This window comes from Diospyros lotus, chromosome 7 (assembly GCF_014633365.1).
Source record: "Diospyros lotus cultivar Yz01 chromosome 7, ASM1463336v1, whole genome shotgun sequence".
Taxonomy (NCBI): domain Eukaryota; kingdom Viridiplantae; phylum Streptophyta; class Magnoliopsida; order Ericales; family Ebenaceae; genus Diospyros; species Diospyros lotus.
The window spans coordinates 38,326,029-38,346,405 of NC_068344.1; the positions used below are offsets into that span (position 1 = coordinate 38,326,029).

At 35.3% G+C, this 20,377-nt stretch overlaps 1 protein-coding gene across 1 annotated transcript; it reads right to left on the reverse strand.

Annotated features, from left to right (window-relative positions):
- Positions 1–15,993: 15,993 nt before the first annotated feature.
- Positions 15,994–19,538, reverse strand: LOC127805505 (uncharacterized). The gene is made up of 6 exons (XM_052342265.1): positions 19,115–19,538; positions 18,234–18,341; positions 17,744–17,905; positions 17,480–17,651; positions 16,375–16,448; positions 15,994–16,276 (listed from the first exon to the last, which is right to left on the reverse strand). Exons 1-6 carry the CDS (start codon positions 19,382–19,384, stop codon positions 16,175–16,177), a joined length of 888 nt encoding a protein of 295 aa, XP_052198225.1. The 5' UTR covers positions 19,385–19,538; the 3' UTR covers positions 15,994–16,174.
- Between the last annotated feature and the right edge of the window lie 839 nt (positions 19,539–20,377).

Here is a 20,377-nt window from a genome sequence, read left to right on the forward strand (position 1 = left end):
TTTTTGAGTTTTTTGCATTTTAGCCGCTCCAATTTTGGCCTTTCTTAATTTGGCCCTTTTTACTTAACCCCTCAACTTTCCATTATTGTATTCGAGGCCCTCAAGTCCTAAAACATCATTTTGAGCCCCGAATATTCCAAAAAAGTCAGTTTGACCTCCCTCTGGTAATTTAAGAAAACTGCACTTAAACCTGAATCTTCGTTTCTTCTTGAAACCACTGAAGGGTTGTTCCTTATGAAAAATCGAAACCTCGTTAAGCTTCTGTTGACTTCACATAAATCATTTATAACAATTCGATATTGCAGCCTAATTGACAGCTTCATTTTAGTTGTACCGAAAATCATTCTCGATCCAGTTTCTTTTGGCACCATAAATCTTATCTTGGGGTGCTTGTTAATGCCACATCATTTTTCTTTGGCATCTTGGCTCTAGGACACTCCCGGGAGTTAATTCAGTCATTTATACGGTAATAAATTACCGTTATACCCTTCATTTATTCTTAAATTTCATTTTTACCCCCAAGATAATTTACCCTTGAGTCCTTTAGAATTTCTCGGGTATTACAGAAGCCATCCAAAAGTTACCCGTTCCCAAAACTATTAAGGATATTAGGTTTTTCCTTGGTCACGCTGGGTTCTACCGGCGATTTATTGCCTCATTTAGTGCCATAGCAAGACCCTTATGCAATTTAATCTCTCAAGAGGTCCCATTTGAATGGACAATGGCTTGTCAAGATGCATTCGATAAATTGAAAAGTTCACTTGTCTTAGCACCTATTATACAGCCTCCCGACTGGTCTTTCTCTTTTGAATTAATGTGTGATGCGAGTGATTTTGCGGTAGGTGCGGTGTTAGGGCAAAGAAAGGATTAAGAACCCCATGTCATACATTATGCCAGCCGAACACTCAACAAAGCTCAGAAAAATTATACTACCATAGAAAAAGAGTTGTTGGCCGTTGTCTTTGCTTAGATAAGTTCAGATCATACCTAGTGGGTTCGCTCGTCATTGTTTATACAGATCATGCTGCATTAAAATATTTGCTCACCAAACAAGATGCCAAACCACGTCTCATAAGGTGGATCTTACTCTTCCAAGAGTTTCACATTGAAATCAGGGATAAGAGAGGAGTAGAAAATGTAGTGGTTGATCATCTCTCTAGAATCCCAAGTCAAGACCTTACCCAATTTGATGACCCAATTCGCGACAACTTCCCAGATGAACAATTGTTTCAAGTAAATGTTGTCTCTACAGCATCTGTAGTACCTTGGTATGCTGACATTGCAAACTATCTGGCCACAGATCTCATTCCAGATCATTGGATCAAGTTAGACAAACATAAATTCCTTAGGAAAGTCATAACCTTATTTTGGGATGAGCCTTTCCTTTTCAAATATTGTGCTGACCAAATCCTTCGTCGATGCATCTCGAAGCATGAGCAACATATCATTATAAAATTTTATCACACACTCGCTTGTGGAGGGCATTTTTCTACCAAGAAAACAATTGCAAAAATTTTACAAAGTGGATTTTATTGGCCCACGTTGTTTAAGGATATGCATCAATTCTGCTACTCTTGTGATAGATGTCAAAGGCTAGGAAGTCTTACAAAAAAACACATGATGCCATTACACCCCATTTGTGTGCTCGAAATCTTTGATTGTTAGGGTATAGATTTCATGGGACCTTTCGTTAACTCCTTTGGGTACGAATATATTTTGCTAGTGAAATTTTTGATTGTTGGGTGGAGGCCATACCAACTAGAACCAATGATCATAAGATTGTAGTGAAATTTTTGAAAGAAAATATTTTTAGCCGTTTTGGGATGCCGCGAGCAATTATAAGTGATGGAGGATCTCATTTTTGTAACAAACCTGTAGCAGTATTAATGAAAAAATATGGGATAATTCATAAGGTGTCAACCTTATACCATCCCCAAACAAATGGTTAAGCCGAACTCGCCAATAGGAAAATTAAGAGGATCATTGAAAAGACTGTCAGCTCAAACCAAAAGGATTGGTCCCTCAAGTTAATTGATGCTCTTTGGGCATATTGAACTGCATATAAAACCATTTTAGGCATGTCTCCCTATCGGATTGTCTTTGGAAAGCCTTGTCACCTACTAGTGGAAGTAGAACATAAAGTTTATTGGGCCATTCGTCGAATCAATGAAAACATGAATGAAGTAGGTCTCAACAGAAAACTTCAAATAAATGAGTTCGAGGAAATCAGAAACGAAACATTCGAAAATGCCAAGATATCCAAGCTCCACATGAAAGAGCTACATGACAAGAACATCAACCAAAAAATTCTTCAAATTGGACAACATGTGCTTCTTTATGATTCTAAGCTCCATATATTTCTAGGAAAATTAAAGTCTAGATGGATTGGTCCATTCAAAATTCGTTCCATCTCAAGCCATGGCGTATGTGAGATAGAAAATCTCGAGTCAGATCAAATTTTTAAAGTCAATGGGCATCGGTTAAAACCTTATCTTGAGATGTCATTTGGAGAAGAAGAAGATATGGATTCAATTGATCCAGCAAAAGGGGAATAATTCAACAATTATATATGTATAGATATATATAAATATATAATAATAATAACAATAATAATAATAATAAAAGGGAAGAAAATCATTATAATAATGGTTACCTAAAATAAATATAAAACAACAATATAATAATAATAATAAGATAATAACAAAATAATCTAATTCTAATAATAATAATAATAATACATCGATAAATAAAAAAGGGGCTGACTCAGATAGAGTCAATTATTCTTTTTCCCTCTTGGCATGATTTTCACTAAACCCTCGCCCTCAAATCTCTGCATTTTCACTGCCTCGCCGTTATCTTGTCTCTTCGTCGTCTCACTGATCGGATCCACATCTATCAATCCATATCTTTGATATCTCCCTCAGTCGACTTCACGGTGAGCCCCAAATCATCAACATGCTTACTTTTATTTAGTTGTTTATTTATTTCTCGTTTTCTCTCATAAATCTAATACTTCTCTCTTTCACCTGGACTTTACATCTGTATGTGTGTCTCACCAACATCATCATCACCAGCCCCAAACCCTAAATCCTCTGCTGCTTCGAGCCACTGAAAAACATATATAAATATATAATAATAATAATAAATATATAACAAAAAAAGCTCCAAAGCAACTAGAAAAGCTATGCCAGGAACAGACTCCCCATGTGGCGCTTGCAAGTTTTTGAGAAAACAATGTATCCCAGGGTGCATCTTTGCCCCTTACTTCTTCTATGATCAAGGACATGATCATTTTGCCGCCATCCACAAGGTTTTTGGTGCTAGTAACGCTTCAAAGATCTTGGCCCAACTTTCAAAAAATGACCGTGCTTGGGCTGCATTTACACTCTGGTATGAAGCCCAAGATAGGATTCACGACCCCATATATGGCTGTGTTTCCCACATATTTACCCTCCAACAGCAGATCATCTATTTGCAAGCCCAGCTTGCGTTGATGTAGGAATCTTTGCTTGCTAGCTCGTGTCCAATCACGCAAGTTGTTCCAAATTGGGATCTCCCAGAAACCAGTTTTGGACATCTTCCAAATGGTGGACACGAATCATTTTTCATGGATAATCCAAACCCTGTCAATACTAGCAACAACCCTTGGCTAGATGGAGATCTTGAAGCCGTAGATGAACTGGGAGCTGTTGTTTTTGGTCGAAATTATCAATGAGCATTTGGAAAATTAGATTACTAAGTTGTGGTGGATTTCCAGTGTGTATTTTATGATTTCTTTCTTCAATGTTTTGTAACCTTGGATATCTGCTTATTATGACTTTATGTATTTCACGTTTATGCTTTCTTCTAATTCAGATTACACACACAAAAAAAAAAAAAACTCCACAGTGAGCACCTGCATTTTTCTTGCATTGCCGATCGCCAAGTATGCCTAATCTCAACCCTTTTTATTGTGTATCAAGCCATTGCAATTTTCAAGTATTCCTTGTCTCTACATTTTATTGTGTTTGAGGACAATACACAATTCCATTGGGGGGTGAGGTTTAATTAAGAATTAATTCATTCTCAATGATGGTTTAATTAAAAAATTAATTCATGCTTAATCATTCAAACTGTTTATGCGTTGTAGTGTTGTTAGTTTTTTTAGTGGTCATATGGTTATTGATATTGCTAGTGCATGATACATTAAAAAAATAATAATAATAATAAATAAAAAATTAATTAAATAAAATAATAATAATTATTATTATAATTATAATAAATAAATAAATAAAATGAATTTATAAAAAGAAGAAGAAGAAGTTTTAAGTGCGAATTTCTTGTATGGATATTCGGATGCCAAGTTCACATATTCGAATGAAAGGGCCTATATATATTCAGATATAAAGTTTCATATTCGGATACTAAACTCCCCCATCCGAATGCTATTATGCATATCTGGATACCTGTAGCCATATTTAAACCATCCGAACAGTCAACCCCTCATTCGAACACGCTCATTTTTTGTTCTTGGCCGAACCAAAACCCTTCAAAAATCCAACCAAATCCATTGCCAAATCACCATTAAGCATCGGTGTTCAATCCAGGATCATCGTTGCATCATCCGAAGGAGCAAGTCAACCCAAGAAAGCCGAGCATCACCGATTAATTAAAGCATTAGGGCTTGGGAGTGTTCGGATATCACAAAGAGGTAAACCGAAACTCTCGCTTTCTTTTAAGTTTGGGTTTGGTGATTGAGAAGGGAGAATAGTTTGATTAGGAGATGGAGTGTTGTTGAGATGTTGTGGAATAGATATTTTCAGATGAGTTAAGGAAGAAGAAGAAGGTCTGTGCACCCTACCTGTTCGACAAAAAGCCGAGCCTAATTTCCAAACATAAAAGTCCTACAAATTGTAACATCTCGGCCATGACACCTAGGACAAAATTTTCACAGCATCTAGGGGAAAGTTCTAAGAGACCTAGATTCATTAGTCTTGAAGCCCAACAGAAATACACTGAGGGGTTTGCTAAAAGACCAGTTTTGTTTGAAAGGGTGATAAAATTATCTGATTATGTTGAACCACCTTATGAGTTACAGTCACTGATGACAAGTAGAGGATGGCAGATTTGGGTGGATTCCAATTCAAGGCTATAGTGCCACTAGTGAAGGAGTTTTACTCGAACATTACAGCAAACAAAGATGACTCGGGGCAAAAATATATAAAGACTCTGGTTAGGAAGATTGAGTTGCAGTTAACACCCCATGGTATTGTTGAGATGTTTGAGTTGCCTAGAGAAACACTTATTTAGATGCCGGAAGAACAAGATCCTAAGTTAGAAAAAACAAATCTAGCAAACTTATTGGCTGATAAGGAGGAAGCAGTGTGGCTAGGACCAAGATTCCCTAAGGCTCGCTTGTCTCCTAAATGTAATGTTTTGCATAGGCTAGTCTGTTCTCATTTTTTACCTCAGGCATTGATTAGTATTTAATTTTGTAAAAATTTTGTTATAATTACACCATTTTTTTGATCTTAAAAATGGATTAAATTAGATATTAATATATATTTTATGGTTATATGTAAGTTTAAATTGAAAAATGAATTAAATGAAGTTCTAAAGTAAAATTTAAAAATAATAATAATAATAATAATAATAATAATAATATATAATACATATACATCATTACATGCGTGCATGTAATATATATATAATATAATCTAATATATATGTGCCATGTATAATACATATATATAATATATAATTTATTAATAATACTAAATTATTTTTTTGTAGGCATGAAGAAGTTGGGCTTGGAGACTCAAATTGGATTGAAGAATGAAGAATTAAAACCCATGAAAAATTAAAGTCTATGAAGAATTAAAAGAATTAAGACCCAACTTGAGCAACCCATGGAAGATATCATTTGGAGAAGACCCAAGCATTATTTTTAATTCTAATGAAAATAAAAAACCTAATTGTAGAAATTTATTTTTAAATATTGTTTTGTGAGTGCTTTATTAGGTGTGTCTTTTAGCTAAAATCCATTTAACTATTAGGTGTGCATTATAGTTAAAATCCATTTAACTTTAAGAGTACTTTATTAGGTGTGTATTTTAGCTAAAATCCATTTAATATTAGGTGTGTATTATAGCTAAAATCCATTTAACTTTAAGTGTATGAGTGCCCATTAGATATAATTATGTTTAGTTGAATAATTAAAATTGTGTGGTTTGTATTGCATCTTGTGGGCTATAAATAGCTCACTTGATTGCATTTGTAAGTGTGATTATTATTCTTGAATCAAATCTTAGTTATTTTCTTAGAATTCTCTATTTGAGAATTGCTTTTATTCTTTCTTATTTTCTCTATTATTTTCTCTTATGATTTTACTTTCTTTCTTTCTTCTTTTAAATTCTTATGTCATTTATTGTTACTTTATTATTCATCGCCTACATGGCCGGTTAATTTATGCCTTTAAATTTCTACAATTTTAGTTCTTGTCTTTTAATTATCCACCGCCTAAATGGCCGGTTAGTTTCTGCTATTTTAATTCCTGTCATTTAAATTCTGTTATTTAAATTACGCCATTTAAATTCCTATCAATTAACTTTCAAATGGATGAGTAACTAAATCTAATATTGGGTTAAGGCAAGGATAATGTCCAACGCTAATGATTCCCAAAGAAAGCTACGCTTAAAATAAGTGACATTAATTTAAATTTCAGTATGAGTGTATTAATTATTGAGAAATCACTAGGTTTGGATTGGAGTGTAAGCCTAACTTAGAGCTTTCATGCCATGTATGAGAGTTACTAGAACTGGAAACGCTATCATACCCAAATCTGGATGATTAATTTAGTTATTTTGTGTATTAATTGTAATTGGATTTATGGTAGTTGCTTAAACTAGAATCCCGCATATCATGTATGGGGATTGCTTAAATTAAAACTATCATCATCTTTAATTGCAGTTAATAACAAACTCTCATATTTGAAATTAAATTAATGTTACTAATCTTGTCTGCTAAAATTTGGGAATCAACGGGTTGGTGCTGAAATTGTTTTAACCCAAGTACTATATAATTTCATATTCTCACGTTCAGTATTTATTTTAATTTCTGCCTTACTTTATGTTGTCTAAAGAACCATAAAAAACCCTTGTTGCCAATTTGTCCAAATGCGTGTGCGTGTGTGTGACATCTTTTTCTTTTGCCATAAATAAATCTCTCAGTGGATGATCTGAACTCATATAGAAAATATAAATATAAATTTGGATTACAACTGCATTCGTACACTGACGAGTATAAACCTCTCACCAAAATAAAGAAAAGAAAAATATAAAATTTTTATTGTGTTTTGTTTTGTATTTTAATTACAGGGTGAGAGTGCAGCCAGGCATATGTGTCATCAGTATTTGTTGATCAGGCTATGTTTATTGGGAAGCTTTTGAAGGGAGTGCATGTGGATTTGGCCAAACATATTTTTCATATCATTGATTTAGCTGGCCGGACCCCATCTGGGAGCGGTGGGTTACCCTTCAGTGGGCTTATCACGTGATTCTTAGTAAAGAACGGAGTTAAGGAAAAGAGAGGGGTTGAAATAATTAATCTGATGGCACGAATCTGTTTAGCCTCAGCACATAGGAGTGTGGGACAGTTAAAAATGAGTGAAAATCCAGTGCAAAAAGAGGGTGACCCATCAGAAGGATTGGAAACTGATCCTCAAGCAGCCACGAGTGAGAGAGATGGACAGTCTATTGAGGGGTTGTGCAAACTAATGCAAGAAATGTAGAGCAGGCAAGAAGAAATGTATTTGCATATACTCCGCAGGACATGATAGTTTCAAAGTTGCAGGAAGTCAAAGAAGAACAAAAGAGACTACGTGAATTGGTTAACAGCTGGGCCAATGATTAATCCGACGACTTCGTGTCATTTCATTTCAAGAACCAACCGTTTTCTCTCTCATTTTCCTAGCTCCACTGCCCAGTACCTCATGATTTTGTGTTGATTAATTCTTCTGGACCATTTAATTATATTTTGTAATGGATTAATTCTGATTTGTTTACAACTTTGATGCATTTTTGTTCATTGCAATAGGAATTTTGTGCTCACTTTTGTGTTGTTAATTACATCATTGGCTCATGTATGATTGCCTCCACCTCTCTGATTTAAATATATATATATATATAACAGAAATGTGTAAGTTGTGAAATTAATATTTTGCATGCAGTGGGTGACCCACAATTGCTCATTTGTTTAGTGGCATAAAAATCAAAAGATGATTGAATCAACATAATGTTTAGATTACATGCCGGCTAGCAACTGCCTAATGAGTAAGTTTTGTTGTATGGGTGAAATTACGTATCATATCACTTTTGTGACCCACAGTGGAAAATTCATCACCCAGGTTGAGTTTGTGGTTAAGCATAACCCAGGAAAGAATTTAAATTGCTAAGGGTCTAGCAATATTCAAGTTGGGGGGGTGTGATTAGTGGTTAAATATGTCAAATATTATCATATTTTTATCCATTTTCTATCTAATAAATATGATAATTTGGCATGTTTATTTATTTTTGCAAGGACTTATCAAAATTGTGCCTAAGCCATGCAATTTGCGTAAGTGATCCAAGTCATATCTGGGTGTGTGGAGAGAGAGCATCCGGATGTTACTCAGCACATCCGGATGATCATCCAAGGCCATCTGAATATGAAGATGTCGCATCCGGATGTTACTCAGCACATCCGGATATGAAGATGTTGCATCCGGATGTCCCTCAGCGCATCCGGATACAAATGAAGAAGCTACCAAGATAGATATCCGGATAGCCTCACAAAACATATCCGGATACAAGAGAAAAATCCAAAGAAGATACATCCGAATAACACACAACATATCCGGATATTAATGAAGCCTCATCCAGATGCGTCAATGAAGCATCCAGATACAAGACACAAGACTCGCGCAACACATCCTGTAAAACCCCATGTTCGTATGAGGTTGCCACGTAATTTTGATAAGGTTAGAATTCTGAAAAATTGGCTTAATAGCAGTTATAAGTATCGAATCAACTACAGGGAATGGCTCGGAGTGAAATTGTCTAAGGAAAATAATATGGTCTCGATATGTGTTCTAAGTTAGGATTTATGGTATCGAAAGAAATCGGATCGGGAACAGTTTTCGGTACAACTAAAATGCAGCTACCATTTAGACTGTAAAACCGAATCGTTGTAGGAAACTCCCGAAAAATCAACGGAACCCTAGGGGGCTCCGATTTTGCGTAATGAGCAACCCTTCAGTGGTTTCGGGATTAAACGATAGCCCGGTGAGAACACTGGGGCGAAATCGTCATTTTCAGCTAAGATTTGGATTTTTAATTGTGGATTTTCAGTATTGTAATGCAAATTAATTTGAAGTTTAAGGGCATAGTTGAAATAAGAAAATGACCCAAGTGATATTATGAGGGAAATTGGGATTTAATGCATAATTTTATATATATTAATGTAATATATGATATATAAATATATATATGTATGTACGTAGAGGCGCCTGCAAATCCATCCCCTTGCCCTGTAAATTAGCCGTGCTTTTGCATCTGCGATTTGCACAAATCTCACACCTCTGCAAATCCATGACAGCAAGTTGAGTGTCATACGACATGGCAGTGAGGGAGCGACGGGGAGCTTATAAATAGCAGCCAAAATGAGAGTGAAGGGGTAGGGAGCTCGGGCTTGGTGAGAGAGAGAGAGAGAGAAGGAGAAGGAGGGAGATCGAGCTTGGGCTGGGCAACTCGAGAGAGAGAGAGAGAGAGAGAGAGAGAAAGCTGGAAAGAAGGTGGGCTGCGGCCATGGCAGCCGCGGTAGTGAGCTAGGCATCGCAAGTCAGGGGGCGTGGTCGCGGGCATGGTGCAGCGTGGCTGTGGCGCGAGGAAGCTCGAGGAGACGTGCAGTGGTAGCCAAATGGGGCGAGCACGGCCATGGAAGCCATGGCTGCAACCAGTTACAGTAAGGTTGCAACCAGCTGTGGCCATCAGAGGCCGTGAATGGCTGCCAACTGCAGCATAGCGGCTGGGGAGGTCGGCGGAGGCGATCGTGGCGGCTGGCGGGCGCGGGAAGGTAGGGCGGCGGAGCTCGATCCTGTGCGCATGGCGAAGGCCCTGTGCGCTGGAAGAAGAAGAAGGAGGAGAAAAAGAAGAAGAAGAAGAAAAAAAAAAAAGAAGAAGAAGAAAGAAAAGAAAATAGGAAAATGATAGGAAAAATTCTAGAAAAATTCTAAAAAATAGAAAATTATGTTTCAGTAATATCGCGGAGATTTTGGAGAGAAAAATGGCCCAGGCACGCGTTTCGAGGATGTGGCACGCATACCAAGAAAACCGAAGATGCTAAGTTAAGGTAAGTAAAATTTTCTAGAAAATTCTAAAAATTCAAGAATATTATTTTATGAATTTTCGTGATGAAATATTTGAGAAAATATTTTAGAAATATTTAGTTTGTATTTATTGAGGAAAAAATAGAAAGAAATAGAGAGAAAATTAAAAAACATGTAAGAAATTATGAAAAAATAGGTTTTAATATTTATTTAAATAATTATGGTGATTATGATGCTTTGAGACTTAAGTTGAAGTGACTTGTGCAAATTTTGAGATTGGCACACAAATCAAGGCGATGTACGAGGCAAGGCACGAATATCGAGGTAGCCCGATAAGCTTGAGAAGATAAGTGGTACTTCCCAATTAAAGTTAGTTTTATGAAAAATGCTTGATTGTAAGTGATTTATGTTTAAAAAACCCGATCCTCATGAATGTTTTCATAATATTAACATTCTCTGATATGTATCTGACTGCACTCTCACCCTGCAATTAAAACACAATAAAAACAAATCATAATAAAACTTTTATATTTTTTTTATTTTAGTGAGAGGTTTATACTCGCCAGTGTACGAGTGCAGTTGTAGTCCAAATTTATATTTATATTTTCTGGATGAATCCAGGTCGTCCACTGAGAGATTTATTTATGGCAAAAGAAAAAGAATGTCACACACACGCACACGCATTTGGACAAATTGACAACAAGATTTTTTATGGTTTTGTTTTTAGACAACAGATACTAGAAAATAAAGTAAGGCAAAAATTGAAATAAACATTAAACGTAAAAATATGAATTTGGATAGTGCTTGAGTTAAGACAATTTCAGTACCAACCCGTTGATTCCCAAATTTTAGCATATAAGATTAGCAACATTAATTTAATTTCAGATATGAGGGTTTGTTATTAAATACAATTAGAGATGATGATAGTTCTAGGTTAAGCAATCCCCATACATGATATGCAGGATTCTAATTTAAGCAACTACCATAAATCCAATTACAATTAATATACAAAACAACTAAATTAATCATCCGGGTTTGGGTATGATAGCGTTTCCAGTTCTAGTAACTCTCATACATGGCATGAAAGTTCTAAGTTAGGCTTACGCTCCAATCCAAACCTAGTGATTTTTTAATAATTAATACACACTCATACTGAAATTTAAATTAATGTTACTTATTTAAAGCGCAACTTTCTTTGGGAATCATTGGCATTGGACACTGTCCTTGCCTTAACCCAAGATTAGATTTAACTACTCATTTTTATTTAAAAGTTAATTGACAGAAATTTAAATGACGTAATTTAAATAACAGAATTTAAATGACAAGAAATTTAAAAGCATAAACTAACCGGCCATTTAGGCGGTGGATAATTAAATGACAAGAATTAAAATTGCAGAAATTTAAAAGCATAAACTAACCGGCCATTTAGGCGGTGAATAATTAAATGACAAGAATTAAAATTACAGAAATTTAAAGGCACAAATTAACCGGCCATTTAGGCGGTGAATAATAAAGTAATAATAAATGACATAAGAATTTAAAAGAAGAAAGAAAAAAAAGTAAGATTATAAGAGAAAGTACTAAAGAAAATAAGAAAGAACAAGAACAATTCTCAAAGAGAGAATTATAAGGAAACAACTAAACTTTTATTCAAGAATAATAATCACACTTACAAATGCAATCAAGTGAGCTATTTATAGGCCATAAGATGCAATACAAACCACACAATTTCAATTATTCAATTAGACATAATTATATCTAATGGGCACTCACACACTTAAAGTTAAATGGATTTTAGCTATAATACACACCTAATATTAAATGGATTTTAGCTAAAATACATACCTAATAAAGCACTCATAAAGTTAAATGGATTTTAGCTATAATATCCACCTAATAGTTAAATGGATTTTAGCTAAAAAACACACCTAATAAAGCTCTCACATAAAAAATAAAAATAGATTTCTATAAATTGGTTTTTAATCTTCATTAGGATTAAAAATAATCCTTGGGCCTTCTCCAAATAATATTTTCCATGGGTTGCTCAAATTGGGCCTTAATTCTTCATGGGCTTGAATTCTTCATGGACTTTAATTTTTCATGGGTTTGATTTCTTCATGGACTTGATTTCTCCATGGCTTTGATTTCTTCATGGACTTGAATTCTTCATGGACTTTAAGTCTTCATGGGCTTGAATTCTTCATGGACTTTAAGTCTTCATGGGCTTGAATTCTTCATGCCTAAAAAAAATAAAAATAATTTAATGTTATTAATAAATTATATATTATATATATGTATTACACATGGCACATATATATATTAGATTATATTATATATATATTACATGCATGCATATAATGATATATATGTATTATATATAATTTTATATATTATTATTATTTACTTTAGAACTTCATTTCATTCATCTTTCAATTTAAATTTACATATAACCATAAAATATATATTAATATCTAATTTAAACCATATTTAAGATCGAAAGAAGGGTATAATTATAACAAAATTTTTACAAAATTAACCACTAATCAGTATCCATCACGTAGACTACATACATGACATGACTATGAAATATATATGTACACGTTGGTATCATTGATCATGTGCATTGAGGCCGTAAGGAGTACAAACTGACATCGCTACCAAGGGTGCCCCTAGACACCCCTGCTTCGAAAGAAATGGCTGTAAGAATGGTAGATAATATGAGGAGTGCAGTTGACACCTACGATGAAAGACATTGCATACACACATGATATAACATTATATACCCTTACTTAGATAATTCATCATCTAACTTGGGATTTGCCCTTGGAATATTCAAATGTTCCAGATGGAGAGTGTAGCAGATACGAGGATGAATGAGGTATGAAATGGCACTTAGCAGAGTGCATGATAAAAGAAATGTATGTAACGTAGCCTATGTATTTAAGTTTTGCTACTTTAGATTCTGAACGTTTTGAGGAATGTTGAAGATATAAGAATTTATTTATGATTAATGTTAAGATATCAGGTTTCGATCTTTGCTTCCGCATTTGATGTGTATAATGATTCTCTTTCGAGATTAATGTATGGGAATTCTGGGACGGATTCGAGGAATGATGTGGTTTAGCTTTAGTGTTTGAAAGAAAATTTTATTGTCCCGAAATTGTCCCAAGTTATAACGCGCTTGGGAAAGTGGGGCGTTACACATCCAAATACCCCACAACGTATCTGGATATCAAAGAGAAGAGGCAAAGATGAATCTAACCGAATACTCCACAACGTATTCATGAGGATGTTGGAGATGAATGCTTTTGTATTCTTGTGGATGAAGTAAAAGATGAATCTAACCGAGAGTAATTGGCCATTATTTTGAGGTTTGTGAATAGTTGTGGTATTTTGATAGAACATTTTTTTGCAATCGAAAGCGTTAGTAACACCACGTCATTAAACCTAAAAAATGAGATATCTGATATTCTTGCTCAACACGACCTTCAACTTAGCAAAATGAGAGGTCAAGGATATGATGGTACTAATAATATGCGTGGTACTTAGAATGGACTTCAAGCTTTATTTCTTAGAGATTATCCATATGCATATTATGTTCATTACTTTGCACACAGGTTACAACTGGCATTGATTTCTACAGCTAAGGATATCAGTGTTATTTGGGAATTCTTTTCTCATTTGGATAATGTTGTCAATATTATTAATTCTTCTTCTCAGCACATTAGTAAGCTGCAAAATGCTCAAAAACAAGAAGTTGAGCATATGTTGAGTATTTGAGAGCGTGAGTCTGGAATTTGAGCCAATCAAATAGGTAATTTGCAACGTGCTGGAGCAACATGTTGGAGTTCTCATTATGATTCTATAAAAAATATGATAAGCATGTACTCTGCAACTTGCAAGATGCTTGAATATCTTAAAGTTCATTGTTCAAAAGCAAGTTCTCGAGCTGAAGTTCATGGCGCTTATAGACACTTTGCATGTTTTGAATTTGTGTTCAATTTGCTTTTAATGCACAAAATTATGAGAATAACTAATGTTCTTTGTCAAGCCCTTCAAAAAAAATCACTAGACATTTTGGTTGCTATGAGATTTATTTTTACTGCGAAACTTATCTTTCAAGAATTGAGAGAAGAAGGTTGGGAAGTGTTTCTTCAAGAAGTAAAAGATTTTTGTTCAAGACACAACATTCACATACCGGATCTAGATTCTTCATATATGATTGGTCGTTGTAGTGATGAGATTACAGTTGAGCATCATTATCATTTTGATGTTTTCAATGAATCAATAGATTTCGTATTGATGGAGTTAAGTACATGATTTAATGATAAATCAATAGAACTCCTTTCTCTCAGTGTGGTTTTGGATCCTAAAAATTCATTTGAATCATTCAATAGTGATGATATTTGTACGCTTGTAAAGAAATTCTATCCTGAAGATTTTAGCAGTCAAGATATTTGTGCTTTAGAATATGAGTTGAAGTATTATGTTCATGATGTGATTGCTGACCAAAGTTAAGTATCTACACTTGTTGAATTGTGCCAGGAGTTGACCAACAGTGGAAGGTCAGATACATACATTATGATAACTAGATTGATTCGTCTTGTATTGACATTACCTGTTTCTATCGCAATTACTGAGCGGACATTTTCAGCAATGAAACTTTTGAAGACAACACTTCGTAACAAAATGGATGACGACTTCCTTACTAATTGTATGACACTCTACATTGAAAGAGAACTTGCTCTTACAATAGATATAGATTTTGTTGTAGATAAATTTTTTGTTTCAAAACCTCGCTGAGGTCAAGTTTAATGAAAATTTGTTATATTGACTTTTTAGTTATATAAGAATTTTATTACATTAACTTTTTAAAATTTCAGCCCCCAACCTAAATTCCTGGATCCGCCCCTGCCCTGAGCCCACCCTACTCTCTACTTCAGACTCCATTACTCTCTCTATATATCTATATATATATATAGAGAGAGAGAGAGAAGGGGGGAGAGAAAGAGAGAGAGGGACTGGAGACGGGGACGAATGGGAAGGAGGGGGAGAGAGACATTGAAATGGCTGCTGTGGGCGAGATAATTTTAATCTCAGCCATTAAATGTTCAGAAATTGATCCTGAAATGTCTCTCTTGAGACATTTTCAAAAAATTGTGGAAGTAGTCCTTGGTAAGTGTCAATGGACACAGTTTAAAAAAATAAAATAAAAAAAAACCCCTAACCACCCGAACACATCCCTGATTTACCTCCCTGATGATAACTTTGGGACGAGTTTAATAAGGGATGTGAGTGATTGCGCGTAATCTAAAAAATAAAAATTATGTCTTATTATATAAGTTAGATTTGAGATATGGTGTCGTGATAGATATATCTATCATAAGTTAGATTTGAGGAATGGTGACACGACAAATAGGTGTAGTGGGCGTTAAAAGGACGGCGCAATTAGTGGCGAAGGTGACTGATGGTGACAATGGAGGTGTCAGGCGGCGGACCGGTAACGACGAAGGTGACCGACTAGACGACGGTGCGCGTGATGGGTTCACTAATAACACAACCAAAAGAACAAAATAATCTCGAGCAACCCATTCACTGCTATTTTTTCTCACGTGCTTCCGTTTCAATGTTTATGTACCCAAAGAACAAAATTTAGGAAAACAAATAATTAATTCTCAGGGATAATATCAGTGTACAGCAGCCTTCCAGTCTCACAACCAATTCAAAGCAATTCAAAATGGATTGATTTTTTTTTTTTCCTGTGGTTGAGGGGTAGGGAATTATTTTGGATCACCATTCGGTATATGGACATCGCTGGCAATGTGAAACCTCTCAGGTTGTCCCACCATTAACATTAGACCTGAAAACTGTACTCATGAATCCTTGCAAAGAGCTTCCCATTCCAGCACCAACAGCTTCGACCAGATATTTTCCCTACAAATTTCAGCCACTTTCAGAGCTCATGACCATCAAATCCCAAGCATTCCATATACAGTATTCCATTATGAGAAATACTGGTGAAGAGAGAATACCTCTTGAATGCTCTTTTTCAGATCAAATGCATCTTTAACTCGCCCATCCAAGAAAGCCCATGTATCTTGAAATTCTGCAAAAATTTGGCATGCCAATTATGAACAAGAATATGAGGCCTTCACTGTCATGTAGACAAGGGCCTATGTTATTATACGTCACAAAAATAACGCATCTATGTCTATGCTACCACATGTACTCTAATACCAAGGAAGCACCTCTTGGAACAAGCAGGCAAGAAAACGAAAGCATAATGGCTTCCCTTCTCTTTGCCAGCATTTTTCTTTACGTATTTCAAAAATGACAGAAGTCAATTTTGCTTTAAATTTGCATGACCCAGCATTTAAAAGACTAGTAGAAAGTATTCTATCCATGAGATTCTCACAAAAATGAGAACGTGCTCATCAATTTCTTGAAAATATTCAGTCAGACAGGCTTGAGATCATGGATGGCTGATGCATCCAGTCACGGACTTGGCCTTTTACCGATGATCGTGTGACACTTAGTTGCAATCTGTTGCAACCAAGTCAGCCTATCCTCCAAACAAGCTATAAATATAGCTAAAGAACTTTAGAAGGTAAGAGAGAATGTTGAAACAAAGGAAGAACACTTGAAAGGAAGCTTGGAAAGCAAAGAACTTCTATTGTTTTAAAGAATGCTTTACAAGACTTCTAATTTGGCTTCCTACCTACAAATGAATGCCTAGTCCTATTTATAGCCTTCCACCTCCTCAATGGATGGTGGAGATCAATTTGATCCTACGGTGGTTATCCCTCCTCCAGAAACTTCTACCACTTCTACTATATTCTAGAATATTCTACACACCCCTATAAGGTTCCATGGTGTTCTAGAACCTTCCAGACTAATCAAGTCCTTTCTAGGCTAATCTACACATTTCTAGAGTCTTCTAGAACCTTCCGGGGTATCCTGGAACATTCTAAAACTTTCTAGAATTCTCTAGGGTATAATACACACTTTACATAATATACAACACCAAGAAGGGTTTTGCCTAATCCAAACCCCCATTGGGCAAAATTGGGGCAGAATGTGACAATCCACTTGGAAGGTCTGTCTTACGACTGTACAAAAATTGTAAAGAAAACAAACCTGGTGAACTATCAGTTAGCATGTACACCTCAGTTGTTGAGTATATTGCTCCAAGAACTGTACGCTTCACATACCAGTCAACATCAGTGGCCATATCACCAACAGCATGCCAGATCTCATCAACCAGCATGGCTCGTTGCTTAAAACTAGTCGGAAAATTTTGTGGTTGAGCCTGAGCAGCAAGCAGTTTCCCAGTAAATTTTCTAGTATTTAGGCTGCACTAGATGAAATAATGATGGAAGAAAAGGTTGCCGAAATTGGCACCTGGATGCTAAGTGCTTCAGGCCATTTAGATATGTAGGGGACCTGCATTTCTAAGCGCATGCGAACAAGCTTTGAGATGCATTCACTGGGTATCAAGTTCCTCAAATCTTCATGCGATTCAATTCTATCAATAAGCCTTTGTAAACGCTCATCCATGAAAAACTGTAACAGATTAAAAGAGAAAAGTAGTGAAAGAAAATGAAGTATCATCAAACTCATGTAATTCCATAATGCTGATAACAACCACTCTTATAACTGTTCAATAAGTTTCACTAACTTTATTCTTCAGTCTCTTAACCATTTCTATCTTAAACTTTTAATATTTAACTCAAAAGGATACAAAAGAACAAGGCATGAAGATTAAAGCAGAAATCACGACCACTTACATATGAACCATATGAGCTGTTAGAAAGATTTTAAGTAATCTAGCAGAATAAGCAGTCCAAATACCACAGTTTTGGTAAACTAACCACCAAAAAGGCAACTGTACCTCTACTAGTGTAGCTTCTTTCCTAGGGAAAGAACCAACTATAGAAGGTGAAACACCAGCCTCTCTTGCACCAGCAATCATGGCTGCTTCACTCCATCCCAACCTAGGCTGAAACAACAAAAGTCAACTAACAAATGTGTATATAATCAAGAGAAAACTACGTGCAGTCTATTAACAGAACCTAAGCATCTTACGGAAATTGAATCAGCTCATTTTATTTTACCCATATGATAAACCAACTTAGTTTTGCTAAAATTTCAATATGTCATTGTCATGCAAGCTCCTAAATATCTCCAAGGAACCTAATTTTAGTCCACATACGAAGCAAGACACACATCAATTCCCAAAATTAGCCCAACAAAGTTCACAGTGGAAATCATACCATGGACTGGTTAAACGTGTATTGAATGATAAACAAAAAAAAAACATTACCGAAAGCTTTCAAGGGCATCAGTCTCACAAATGACACCAATACAATAATTAAGCATCCAGATATTTCCTTCCGTCAATCAAGCAATGCTTGGCTGAAAGTACATACTGAATAGCTAATAATGCATGAAAGAAACAAAAAACAAGACATAGCAAAAGCAAGGGAGATGAACTGCCACGGAAAAGAAGAGATATTTAGCCACAAAATAAAGCAAAGCACCCACTAAAAGATTTGGAAAATCGATCTAGCACTCTATTGATATCGAAACACACGCACGCACTCTTAACTCTAGAAAGCTAATTAAGAATCCGTAATTGGTAGCATTATAAAAACCGGGTATACATATACGTGTGGTTCTCTGGGCGTGTGTAAAGAAGGCAGGTAAGATAATAGGTAAATTAGAAAGAAAGATAGAGCCGAAACTGCGAGAGCTGAGGGAACAATTACAGACCACGTGGCGAAGGGAGACGCTGAGGACTCGAGCTTGCTCGTCCTCGTAATCAGCTGCTCGAGGGGTCTGGCGGTGAGCTTCGGATGAGTCGGAAGAATTCGGAGGTTGCGGATTATGGGGACTATTACAATTTCTGGGGCTTTGATCAGCGAACGTGTGAGAAGAAAAACGAGAGGAGTAGTTTGGTACCATTGAAATTGGAAATCGAGAAATTTGGCTGCGCAACAACGGCGGTACGAGGAGCAACCGCTTCCCCGCTGAACGAAACATTATTATTGCTGTCCCCGCTGCGATTGGTCTTCACAACTGTTTCAGAGAGGAGGCTAGGCTCGCGCTTTTGCTTTGGCCTTTGCTTGCTTGTTTGTTTGTTTGTTCGATTGATTCTTGATTTTGCGGATCCACTTGTTAGGTTTTCTGGTTTGGGGGTTTGACGTGATGCTACCACGCGTCACGTTTGCCTGGCGTACTTACCATCCCCATGGCCATGGGACCCCTAATAATATAATATAATATAATAAATTCCTATATTTACAAACCATGTTGAAACCAAGTTCACGTTGCACGTTTGCTAGATGCCCCCCCCCCCCCCCCCCCCCACCCCAAAATAAAATTGTACGTTTCAATCGAATTGAATTGGATCGAGATTTACTATATTTAAACTTGATTTGATCAATTTATAGATGAGTCTTGAATCTCAATTTAAACTTAGCTCGTCAAAAAATTAACAAGGACTATTAGTAAACAAATTAGGTTCTCTTTATAAATAATAAACGATAATTATAACCTCATTTGTTATAAGTGTAGTAAATTTATACATATTATATATTTATTTATATATACAAAAAAATTATTTTAAGAGTATTTAGCATCTAACTCAACATATTCAAATATGACACAGCAGTCACACACAAAAAAAAATAATAATAATTGAAAAAAAATATTATTACTTTTCCTATCTTAAACTTCTCACAATTGTTGTTAATATTCTTTTAATTAACTAGACTCGATTTGGATGTAAAGAAATTTTAATTTAATATTAATTAATGGATTCAATGTTGTTTTTTAATTACTGCAAAAAATTATATTTCTTTTTATATAACAAAATGTAAGTAGTATTAAAACAAGATCAAATATCAATAGATTTATAAATTATTGCAACAAAAAAAATAAAATCTTACAATATAAAGTATCATACATATATTTCTACATGGCAATTAAATGTATTGTTTGATGTTTCAATAATAAATTATCTTTTAATATGAA

What these genes read in the sequence shown, in the direction of transcription:
- LOC127805505 (XM_052342265.1), bottom strand. Translation starts at nt 19,384, where the DNA reads ATGTTTCGTTCAGCGGGGAAGCGGTTGCTCCTCGTACCGCCGTTGTTG. An exon ending in CTGAAGCACTTAGCATCCAG is followed by an intron (nt 17,652 to 17,743) that starts GTGCCAATTTCG and finishes CTTGCTGCTCAG; the next exon opens with GCTCAACCACAAAATTTTCC. An exon ending in GCTAACTGATAGTTCACCAG is followed by an intron (nt 16,449 to 17,479) that starts GTTTGTTTTCTT and finishes AAATTTTTGCAG; the next exon opens with AATTTCAAGATACATGGGCT.